Source organism: Haemaphysalis longicornis, unplaced genomic scaffold (assembly GCF_048455015.1).
Source record: "Haemaphysalis longicornis isolate Haplotype H1 unplaced genomic scaffold, Haemaphysalis longicornis Haplotype H1 scaffold_1, whole genome shotgun sequence".
NCBI classification, from domain to species: domain Eukaryota; kingdom Metazoa; phylum Arthropoda; class Arachnida; order Ixodida; family Ixodidae; genus Haemaphysalis; species Haemaphysalis longicornis.
Window position 1 is genome coordinate 337,962,587 of NW_027526203.1, and position 12,551 is coordinate 337,975,137.

The 12,551-nt window shown below is 48.4% G+C and overlaps 2 protein-coding genes across 8 annotated transcripts in view; one reads left to right on the forward strand and one right to left on the reverse strand.

The window, feature by feature from the left end:
* LOC144152907 (zinc finger CCHC domain-containing protein 24-like) overlaps nt 1-12,551 on the forward strand; it is a 349,875-nt gene that overhangs the window by 140,592 nt on the left and 196,732 nt on the right. The window lies entirely within an intron of this gene.
* Nucleotides 1-12,551, reverse strand: part of LOC144152881 (sodium-coupled monocarboxylate transporter 1-like) — a 121,957-nt gene that overhangs the window by 42,865 nt on the left and 66,541 nt on the right. For all 6 annotated transcript variants that reach the window (XM_077684410.1, XM_077684419.1, XM_077684436.1 and 3 more), the window contains exons 5-6: nt 6,055-6,212; nt 1,456-1,596 (exon numbers count right to left, since the gene is read on the reverse strand). In XM_077684410.1, coding sequence (XP_077540536.1) covers nt 1,456-1,596; nt 6,055-6,212 — 299 coding nt within the window. The remainder of the gene's footprint in view (nt 1-1,455; nt 1,597-6,054; nt 6,213-12,551) is intronic.

The following is a 12,551-nucleotide window of genomic DNA, read 5'->3' on the forward strand; positions in this document are numbered from 1 at the left end:
GTTGTCCGGTGTCCCGCAGGGATCTGTTTTGGGCCCACTTCTTTTTCAATATTTATTAATGACCCTGCAACCTGCACTTCTAGTCGTACTACATTGTACGCTGATTACTGCTCAATCTATCGTGATATAGCCAACTCAGCCGACACTGTGTTGTTGCAACACGATCTTAACTCTGATTTTTCTTGGTGCCAGTCCTGGGGGATGACGCTTAATCTGACCAAATGTGATCTGGTAAGGTTCACCAACCGAAGGCACCCGCTGCTTGTTGACTAGTACATGGGCGGAGCATGTTTGCCGGTAGCCACAGAGTTTAAATATCCCGGAATCTTTTCTCCAATAACCTATCCTGGAACCATCACGTCCATAATTTGACAATAAAAGCGAGCCAGGTCCTTAATTTCTCTAGACGAAATTTCAGGCAAGCTTCGACTAAGGTCAAGGAGTCTTTGTATGCAGCAAATGTGCGCCCTATTGGGAATATGGTTGCAGTGTCGGGACCCCTTCACAAAGACAAACGTTGACGCACTGGAAAGAATACAGTCTCGCACCGCCCGCTTCGTAACAGGCGACTACGATTTCTCTAAAAGATCAGCTGACATTTGCCGACGATTGGGATGACCTCTACTCGCAGAAAGACGTAAATACCTAAGACTCTCATTGTTTTGTAATATATGCAACTCAAGAACTGGCATTAACAAGGAAACGTACTTAAAACAACCAACGTACGTGTCCCCTCGCACCGATCATTGTCTAAAGATTCGCGAGTATATCTCCAGGATTAACACATTTAAGCAGGCTTTCTTTCCCAGAAGAATACATGACTGGAATACTTTGCCTGCAGAAATTGTCTGCGCTCCCCCCTCTTGTTTTGTAAAGGGTTTGCAAAATTATACGTTTAAGTAATATCTTGCCATTTTGTTTGCTGAGCCTACATATTGTTAACTCTGCTAATGGGCTTGTTGTCTGAATACGCATTTTTTTTCTCTTTTTTCTCTTTATCTTCATTTTTTGAAGTGCTGTTTTTCAAACATTACATCAGTAATGCCATCGCTTTGATGCATAATTCATGTTTAGGGAAACGCAATTTGTTTGTTTGGATGACAATCATATTTGTGCATTTGTAACCCCTTTTTCTCCCCCCTCCCCCTACACTAACGCCCGTATTTGTATAAATAAAAATGTATGAATACTACATGGTGCGCTCTAGAAAGAAGATAGGTAACTGTTTTCGTACAGTAGTGTCTGCCGACGCTAAAAATTTGGGAATATAGCATGTAGTGCATAGCACGCTGAGGAACACCCCACGCAGTAAAAAAGAGAAGCATAAATCTCTTTTATTTTAAACATTTCCCCGTTTCCGTCATGAGGTTCAGTTCCGCAGTGGTCATTTTTTTCAAAGCCAACTGCGGACACGAAGTAAAGGTTTCATTATACAATTTTACGCCTTGTACTCACAATTTTGCCTGCGAAAGATTCTTGCTTGCAAGGTATCGTTGAGCCGTCATTTGGTCCAAGCAGACACGATTGAGGAATGTTGGGGATGACGCAATCAATATTGCCCAGACGGTTTCGTCGGTGGTTAGATCAGCGGCGATGCTGAAAGACAAAATGAGGCGACTAAGGGAAAATTAAACGCAACTCTAAACAATTTATGACTCATATACATCCGTTCCTGTGTGATATCACACATTTGATATAGTCAAGAGGCACCAATATTAACAGAAAATCATTCCAGTGCATGAGCTCCCTGGGCTGAAGAGGAAGCGCTTATAAAAAAGGAATAACACAATAGAAAAAGGTGATATCCCGAAAGAAAAAAAAACTGTTAGACACTGACCAAGGTATAAGTGGCAAGCGAAGCTGTGATTTTTATTGGATAATCGACAAATGGTAATGATTTGTAACAAGGCTTAAGTTCTAGGGAAGTAATGTTTTTCAAATGTCGCTGTTCCGGTACACCTTTCTGTTCCGTACGTCACAGTTTGTATTAATGTTCCTCGGGAGCTCAAATTTTACCGGGCCTCTTCGCAATGATGTGCTCTCTACCGTTTCCACCTCTCCTGTCGCAAAGGGACGAACCGCCAAAAATTCTAGCCTCCTCGGCACATGAAGCCATGTTCTGCGTCACAAGAAAACCACCTTCTCGTTGTCTTCATTGTCTTGTGAGACAAACTGGTGGTTTTTGGACCCTTTTGTCCTGCATCAGCCACTGACGCCTGCAGTTTATGACCCCAAATTACTTCTCATTGCACCATAACTCAGAAAAATTTGCGCTCTACGAAGTTCCCGTAGGTCGTCTCCACCACAGCGCTCCAAAATGACCAATCGAAGTGGCCTAGTGCACGAATTTGACGTATAACGAAGCACAACATATGATTTGACTAAAAAAAAATTAGTGCCCTTCCACTCTACGAAAACGGATGACTCGCGAAGCTGCATGCCCTCCACGGAGTGCACGAGGCAAAACACGCTTGTTTGTAACTTAAGACTGAGCACAACACCTAGCCAATTTACTGAATGAAATTTGAAAGACCCGACCTTTATCCCAGCGGACAAACATAGAGCTGTCTTTTTAGCTTCCGGCGTCGTAGGCATCTTACTGTTTGTGTAACACGTCAACCCAATCTACTCACCACTGAGGACACCGGAACGGTCGCATTGGGCTGTTTGACGGCCACGCTTAAACCTCGCACCAACACAACGGACATGTCATCAGTAAGGACATGAAGCCTTTAGCTGCGCGTGCCCTCCCCCTCCACTCCCAACCCAACCCGTGTACGCATAAATCGGAAACAGGTCATGAACGGGTGCTTAGAAGTGAAAGACACTGTCGAACATGTCGCTCTGAAAGCTTTTTACGCTGAACAAGTCTATTGACCCACGCCGTCGTTACAATCAGGCCAGTTGCTGTTCATCCGGGAAGGATTCGCAGCTAAACGACCAGTTGGAACTTAAGGCGGCAACGGCGGCGGCAGCGGCTTTTCGTTGTTTTCGCGCCCATTTCTGTTCGGGCTGACGCTTCTTAAGTTTCCGCTCTTCTTCCTCCAAGCGAGCGACATGCGTCCGTCCTATAGCGAGTTAACACCTCGAGGGCTTCGACCCCTATACTAGTGGCACACCCGTGGTTGTCCTTTTCGCTGCCCAGTCGTACGCATCTTACAGTCTGTGCAACACCCCAACCCAGACCCAAATCGCTCGATTGCGGAGGACAGCTGACTGGGCGCATTGAGCCATGAGACTCCCACGTTTAAATCTCGCACCACCACAACGGGTATGTAATCGCTAGCAGCATTAGGCTCTGCTGTGCGTGCATGCCGCCTCCCTCTAGCCCCAACCCGTGCACGCTTAAACCGGCAACCGGGGATGGACGCGCAATTAGGCGAGAAATACACCAATACACCGGCCAAGGGAGAAAGAACGATTTTGTATGCGGCCACCAGAAGAACTATGGCCAGCTGGTCAAAGAGGGGCGCCGACACGACAATGTCGGTCGGAATGGCTTTCAAGCTAAAGAAGAATTATGTGCTCACGCCGGCGTTCCAACGGGGCAAGTTGCTTTCAACCGGCAGGGACCCGCAGTGGGCGAGGTAGAATTCAAGGCGGCTACGGCGGCGGTGACGGCTGCTTTCGGGCGTTTTTACACCCATTTGCGCTGCTGTTGATTCTCCGCAATCATCTGATAATGGCGCTACGGCCGCTGTCAGCCAAATGCGCAATTGTGAAAGAGGCATCGGGGGTGGCGCAGGGAATAACCATTGTGATAACGGTTGTGAAAGAGGGGTCGGTGGTGGCGAGGATGAGCCCGGAGCGGCGCCGTAATGAAAACTAAGGGGGTGGGGGCGGGGGAGACATATGGGACAGCATGAGACGCATGAGATGAGACGCAGGGACAGCAGAGAAGCCGTGAGTGGCGTTTTGCATTACGCAGTGTCCCTACGCAGATGCCCTTTTTCCCTCAAATTGAATGCTCGGCCACGCCATTCGTCGAATTAGCACACTAGGCCATTTCGATTGTTAATTCTGGAGCGCTGTGGGAAAGATGACCTACGGGGATTTCGTAGAGTGTATGGGGTCACATACATTAGTGTTCAGAGTTCAGGCTTATCCAGTTGCCCTTTTGATAGGCTAGTTGTTGTATCTTTTAACGCCGGTGCGGACACGCACGTTGATATGTGACGTAATATATATACTGTTGAAAATCACAGTGCAGAAATAGGACTTATTTTGTATGGAGCTCTTGATCGGAACTGCGGTTGGCGGAGTGTCATCTGCAAATAGGGCAGATTCATCTGCACATTCTTTACCGATGGTTCCACAGCGGTTTGGGAGCAACTGACTGACGACATCGCAGCACGAGGACGCGGGTTCGATTCTCGGCCGCGGCGGCCGCTTTTCTGTTGGAGGCGAGAAGCAAAAAGACCTGTGTGTACGAGATTTCAGCGCACGTTAAAGATCCCCAGGTGGTCAAAATTAATCCGGAGCCATCCACTACGGCGCGCCTCATCGCCTGCGTTGCGTCGGTGCGTTAAACCCTACAATCAATCAATCAATCAATCAATCAATCAATCAATCAATCAATCAATCAATCAATCAATCAATCAATCAATCAATCAATCAATCAATCAATCAATCAATCAATCAATCAAATCAAATCAAATCAAGACATCCGACATCATGGCGACAGCTTGGAGAATTGCTGCAGAGCTCTCTGATTGCTACAACGAGTTGTTTATAAACCCCTCGGCACAAAGCGGACTGCAGGCACCGTAGATCCTCCTTCTAGCGGCAAAATATGGCGGCTCAGTTGCGATGGAAATCTCAGTTTGTCAAAGCCATGTTTATTTCAACATTGCATATGCTGAGGACACAGGCAAAAAGCCATCTTGGGCTTGACGAGGCCTGTTCCCCTTATACAGTTCAAACAGCAGTTGCAATGTACATTCATATACAGTAAAGAAACAATTTGGCAGATTTATTAAAAGAAGATAGAAGGTAGTGTAGTGCAGTGGCCTGACGGATGCCCACAAGTTCAGAAGCAGTCGATGTTGGAATGTTCTATAGTCGAAAGCGGATTGACAGGTTTACCGGGCAGGGTAGGGCGTTACTACAAAGGAAAATCTTACAATATGCCCTTAAAAAAACCCGTTAAAGTATTTTTTTTTCGTGCAGTGGTGTCATTCAAATAATAATTTACAAAGTTATGCGAATATGTTACCATTCATTTAAGGGGCAGAATTCTGAGTTGCTTTCGCTTAAAAAATGTTCATTTCGCGTGCACTTCAATCTCAATGTAGTTGCACTCGCGAGGGCTCTCGCCAATGACGTGGGAAGAAACCCTGCTTGTGCCTAGTCGCATCCGGGTCGTCTGCTTTTAGTCAATCCGGACTCGGTCGAAATGGGCACTTTGAAAGGGACATGAAAGGGACCCTGAAACACTTCTGGCAACTTTTTTCGGAATCTTAAATGCTCGCAGTACGTACTCAACCAACACACCCAGTACTTCATTTAGGGAGTCGCAAAGTACCTCAGCCAAAAATTACTGCTCTATGCCCGTGAGATAACTTAGAAACTGGTGCGCGCTCTTGGCGTTCTTCGACCGCTATGGTTACGACATTACAGCGATGTATATATCGGCCGGATTTCCTGCAGTTGCAGCAATGAACGCATTCGGTAGCGATTTTAAAAAGAAAGCTACAAAAGCGAAGCAGAAACGGAAGACGTATACCTCCTGCGACGAGCAAATCATGCAGTGCCGCTCCGTGCTGGCGACAATTATAGCTTTCGCAGTGCTTCCAGACGCGAATGAAAGAGTGAAGGCGTTCATCGGAAGTGTTGCGGAGCCCCTTGAAATGGACGAAACTAGGAATTCTGCCCCAGCTTCGCTTCAAACTAGAAACGTTGCAATCACGCATGCTTAGTGTCCTCACTTGCTCGTTAGATGAACACCGATAACAGGGAAAGATAAATACCAGTTCCAATTGGTTTAACTAAGTTTTTAACAAAGCATTTGATACAGAGGTATAGATACCGCTGCAGGGCAGTTTCGTGGCGTACTTGAAGTAATACTGTCGGGGATCAAGCTCAGCAAGGGGCTGTGCCCGGATGTGTCCGCGCATTGTGTCGTGGGCTACTTTGATTATGACGAGGATGGGAACGGCCATTGTCAGCAGCGCTTGCAGGCAGTCGGCCCACACGACGCCGCGGAGTCCACCCTGTGAGGAAAAAAGGGCGTTACCAGTCGGCTTGAAAAAATTAAAAAAAGGCTCATGTTTAACACTTTTAAACGCAGTGTTCACGAGCGAGAGAAAAGACAGCGCACACAGTGTTTCGTGTAAATTTGCCTTCCCTTGAGATTTCGCAGCCTGCCGACTAGCTATCTATACTCGATGGCTGGATTCATCCTTCTGCTTGCTTCAAAGGGCATGCACGAACAGCACAGGCGGCGTGCCATCGATGGCGAGACTGAGGAATCAAGCGCCGCCAAAGTAGCTGGCAAAGCGGCGCGTTCATGTGGGTTTATAGTATGTTTTCTTTAGTCTTCGTTCGAGTAAACTCAGTCATCGCAGTGCGTTCACATATCAATCGTTGTGCTCATACATCATAACTCGCCTAATCCGTCGTTTCCTTGCGCTGAATCGCACGGATGGCCCAGCTGCCGCTGGGCGATAAGGGGAACGCGAATTAGCCGTTTGACCCTCGCCTATCCACGTGGTACTATCTTGATCACAGTTAGGGTGAACACGGGAGCGCGTGTCATTCCGTGCGCGGGAGCCGCCTGTAGGCGTTCCGGATAACTTCGCACGCATGCGCAGTTCGTTTGCAACGAGGCTATGTGATGCGTGTGCGAAGTTACCCGGAACGCCGATAGGCGGCTCCCGCGCACGGAATGACACGTGCTCCCGTGTTCACCCTGACTGTGATCAAGATAGTACATCAGCAGTGAATCTGGGAGCAAGAGAAGTGATAATTAAAGACGCAGATTGCGCGCCGGCAGCTGAAGGTCATTGTGACGCGATGAATGACCTCGAAATAAGTAGAGTAGTGGAGCTTTCGCTCTAAACTTTTTTTCCCAATGGAAGTTGTGTCTTGTCTAGCTTCCTTTGTGTCCCTTTTTTAAATCAAAAGTCCCATGGTGTCACCATACCGAACTGTTATATGCGCTCAAAGTAAAATACGAAGGGGAAGTCCAGAACTAAGTATGCACGCTGCGCAGAGTCCTGAAGGCGAGTGACTGAGCGCAAACTGTCAGCAACGAAAAGGTCTATCAACCAACACTGCTTTACTTGTTTCTGACGGATTTAATTTAACCACTCCGATCATTTCGAGGGAGACCAGCTTCCTCACAACCGGAAACTTAATGGTCAGCTGCATAGGCGTGCGCAGAGTTCTCAGTTTGGGGGGGCAAAGTCTTACCGCTGCGCCCCCCCCCCCCCCCCCCCCCAGAGCAACTCCCGACCTCTTCTCACTGAAGGCCTTGCGGTGCGAACGCAGTGCAAAGAGGGATGGTTATAAAATTTTTATTTCAATGTGATGGAATTGCAACACACACAAAATATTTCTGAGCAGAAATTTTACTTTCATGTGTTACATCGGCAAGGCATGGGGCAAATTTGGCGCCCCCTTCAGATGATTAGGGGGGGCGGCCGCCCCCCCTGCCCCCCCTGTGCGCACGCCTATGGTCAGCTGTGCTGGCCGAACCAGGACACGTGCTCTGGAACAATGATTCGCATAACACGTGCAAAGTTGAAATGGCAACCAACAGATCATCCGGATATGAGCCCGACCATCGCCCCTAATCCCCATTCGTTAACAAGCTCGGTGAAGTCGCTGCTCCTTCCTATGGAGGCAGCCGATACCGTTTACTGCTTCTCAGGGCATGGCGGCATTGCATCAACCATGTCTAACCACGCATGGGTGACCCCGCAGGTCAGTTCTTATCATCCAGGCTCCATAAAACGCACCAGCTGCTGTGAATTAGTGAAGCTGGCGTGCCCTGGATTACGCGCTAGCGTTGCTGCTAATTGTAGGTATGCTGCACTTCTCATCATGTGTGAAGGTGTAAATACGAATTCTGGTTCCTGCTATTCGCATAATAGCGTGCTTAGTCATCTAGAAAAATTGTAAAGGAAAATGGCAACAAAACACGGTATTGAATTAACTCGAGCCCGTATGAAGTTTTAATGGTGTCGATATGAAATGAAAAACAATTCTGGTCCTTGAACGAAGAGTTCAACACCTAAAAAAAGACTACGAAGGTTCAACATAAACGGCTTAATGACTATGGGGATAGGCTATAGTCTGGTATAGCAGAAGAAGACCACGAAGACACTACAGAAATTCGTGAGTATCTGGTCATCCTACGGGTTTGCAAAGAACACCTGCGTATAGATATCACTCCTGTGGAACACATTCAAAGAATGGGCAAACGACGAGATTAGAAACATAGGCTCATCGTGCTGCAATTCTACAACGTTAAAAAAAGGTCGCACTAAAATTGTTCCAAATTAAAAGATAGAGAAGTTCCCTTGTAACATGACTACTAGCAGCCGACAAAGAATTCGAAAAAAAACTTTGCAATATGTATACTCTGCTACAAATGTGGGCGATAGAATAAAACCAGTACACAATGAACTGCATGTGACCAACGACACTTCTTAGTGGGAGGAAGTAGACGATTGTACGGTCCTTGTGCGGAACATAAAACGCGAGCGCTGAGGGCTAAGCTGCAAGGCGCACACCACACGGGCAAACGCCGCCTTGACACATCAAGGCAACCAAAGAATTATCAGGCTTATCGTTCCCAATTCAAAAAGCCTATATAACAAACATGAGCAACTCGAGCACGTGATGCAAACTTCGACACGCATGCAGCTTCGATTTCCTAAACTTGGCTTCGACCTTACATGCCTGATACGATTACCCCTTCTGCTATCATGAAGACAAACTTGCACGAAAATGTGGTTGTCCCTTAACCATAACCACGAAAGTGTGTTTGCTAAAATCTACGTATCGGGAAGCCGAATCACTTCTTGGGGAATTTATAGGCCCCCAGGAGGGATATGTGATTTACTTTTTGTTTTATACGGTCATTTGGCCACGTCCAGAGATCAGAGCGTTACTGTCGCACCAGAGTTTGACCTACGCACAGGATGATGCTCTATCAGGTGCCACTGACACAAACAACTCCGAAATCATCTTAGAGACTTAATTGGCTCGCAGCCTCACACAGGCTGTGATACGTCGCACATTGGGGACTAATACTACTGTGCCAGTTCGTCTGTTCTATATTTAATTTTTCGCTCAGCCAGTTGCACTGATTATACCTCACAGATATATTACAAAATATCCGAATACCAGCTCCTATAGTTTCCCGCAAGCTTCCCAACCGATTCTGATCAAAGAAGGCTAAATGCCTTAAAAAAAAAAGCTGCAACACAGCGGATAACTCAAATATCGTTCACTATCTAGAAGAGGAATATCTGGCATTTTATGATGACGATGTTAACGGTCTGTGCGCAAAGTTCAGGTCATATACTACAATAATTGCATTCCTAAATATACTCCAGAAAAAAATGACAAAGTTTACAACTTAATGACAGCCCCTGGATAAACACGGACATTATACAGTCAAAGACTATGCTTACGGAGCACCAGAAAAAAAATGACTCAGCGTTCATCCTCGAGCTAAGCTGTACATTGAAATTTAAAGTGTGGAAAACTAAGGAGCGCCTTTTTTTGCATTTCCCATGGAGCATTTACTACCGCGAGTTCCCGTAAACTTTGGTGGTTTTTGTCAAATAGTGGCTCAAGAAGTATTGATCAAATGGCTGTTGTTGGTCGCGTAGTAACGGATCAAAAATAAATACCCGAAACATTTATTTCTTATTTTTAGAGTGTTTTACAGGTCAACCACTCGGCATTACCGAGCTCCTGTTGCGATGAGACTAAGAAAACCACCGGACGTGATAACATTCCCACTGCCTTTCGTAAATGACACGCAGACTTTTTGGCTAGATTTTTCGCCGTTACATACACTAAGCTCTTGACTGTGTCTGGCTACCCCTTTAATGGCTTGTCATTCGATTGACGCCAGTTTTCATAAAAAAACAATACGAGATTATTGTAATTGCCGACCTATACCTTTTGCTCGCCCAGATGGTAAAGTTCTTGAACATGTTATATTTAAAATAAATAACTAAACGAAGTTTAAGCCATAATAACATAATCAGTACTGTGTAGAATGGAATTCGTAGGGCGTATTTCACTTCAACTCAGTATCAGTACTTATTAGGGTGGCGAGTTGGGCGAGTTGGTGTACTTGCATCTTGGGGAACAGCGCGAACTAACAGGATTGGATTGGATTGGAAAAGACTTTATTTACAAAGATCCTGCAGTAGGCGGGGGCCGATTTACGGCTCCGCCTCAACGCGGCCTAACGTTGCATCCCCTTTCGCAGCCCTACTGAGCACTAGCTCCTTTCCGGAGCCCATGCCTTTCAAGCGCGGTGAAGATCTGCTGGATGGCCCAGTTTTGATCTATCTTGCTGGCTGACTCGATGGCTGCTTGAAGTTTCGCTGGATACTTCTCGAAACTGGCACTGTCCGGTTCGGTGGCACAGTCCCACATAACGTGCCACCGGTTGGCCGGTCCCTTCTTGCACACACTGCACAGGGCCTCGGGGTATTCATCCGGGAACATCTGATGTAACGCTGCCGGTGATGTGACCGACGCTGTCTGCAGTCTTCTTAGCCACACTGCTTCCTCGCGACCCAGAGACCGATGTGGCGGCGGGTACGCCCGTCTCGAAAGCCGCATGCTCTTGAGTGTTTCGCCATAGCCTCTCGCTCGGTCCTTGGTCTCCGACCACCATTCGCACTCGGGACGACTCTCCACATTGGGAGCGCGGTGAGTAATAGCGCGCGCCTCCCTGTGGGCCGTCTCGTTGTGGTTGGGTGTATTCGGAGAACATTCACCCGCGTGCGCAGGGATCCACCTTACTTCTACTCTTCTTTCTTCCTGCGCAACCACTCGTTCGATGATCTTGGCTGCCTTGTCACTGATCCGGCCGTTGGCTAGGTTTCGTACGGCTTCTAGCGAATCGCTTAGGACGGTGTCACACCCCGGCTCGGCCATTGCTAGGGCGATGGCGATCTCCTCTGCTTCGGTTGCATTAACACACCGCATACTCGCTGACGTGGACACTTCCCCCGTTCTCGCATTGATGGTAACCGCTGCGTATCTGCCCTTTCCGTAGTCTGCTGCATCCACGTATCTCGTTCTCGGGTCACCGCTGTACTGCTCGATGAGGTACTTGGCCCTGGCTCGCCTCCGCTCCCGGTTGTGCTCTGGATGTACGTTCTTCGGGATGGGGCTCACCCGCACGTTTTCTCGAACTTTATCACAGAGCTCGTGAAGCTGCCTCCCCGTGACCTGATAGCCGTACCCCAAGGTCTCGAGTATGGCCCGGCCCGTCTTGGTCCCCGCCAGCCTCTCTCGCTGTGCCGCCAGCTGCGCCTCGATGAGCTCGTCCAGGGTGTTGTGAACGCCCAACTGCATCAGCCGCTCGGTGTTCGTTGACTCCTTCAACCCCAACGCTCGCTTGTAGAACCTTCTGATCATGGTGTCAATCTTGTTCTTGTCCGTCTGCGACCACTTGTGGTAAGCTGCCGTGTACGCTATGTGACTGACAGCGAAGGATTGTACCAGCCTCGCGAGCCCTTCCTCACGCATGCCCGCCTGCTTGGACGACACGCGCTGGATTAGCCGCAGGGTACTTGCTGTTTTGATCGCCAACTTCTTCATCAGAGTATCCTTGCTGCCGTTGCCGCTGATCGGCATGCCCAGCACCCGGATCTCAGAAACCTCGGGAATTCTCTGACCGGTCTTAGTGATCAGAACCAGGCGATCGCACTCTCTCGGGGGCAACAGAGGTCGGCCGGCCTTGCGAGGCGAGTACACCAGGAGCTCTGACTTGGATGGCGAGCACTGCAGGCCCGTCCCGTCAAGCCGCTCTTCGATAGCAGAGACTGCTCTCTGCAGCCTCCTCTCAATACTGGCGTCCGTGCCGCCGGTCGTCCACAGCGTAATATCGTCAGCATAGATGGTATGCCGGACGCCCTTGACGCCAGCCACGGCTTCGGCGACCGGGATCATGACGATGTTAAAAAGCAGCGGTGAGATAACAGACCCCTGGGGCGTGCCTACGCTGCCAATATCTCGTTCTGGTAGCTCGATCTCTCCTGCGAACAGCTCTATCTTTCTTCCCGAGAGGAAGTTCTTGATATATTCATAACTTCTCTCGCCCATGTTGAGCTTCGTCACCTGCGCCAAGATGGCCGAGTGCTTGACCCGATCAAAGGCGCTTTGCAGGTCCAATCCTAGGATCACCCTGCTGTCTCTCGTCTCGTTCTCGATGATCTCTTGTTTCAGTTGTATCATCGCGTCTTGGGTGCTTAGGCCCCTCCGAAACCCGATCATCGAGTCAGGATACAGCCCCTCTTGCTCTAGATAATCTTGCCAGCGGTTCGCCAACACGTGCTCGAGGACCTTCC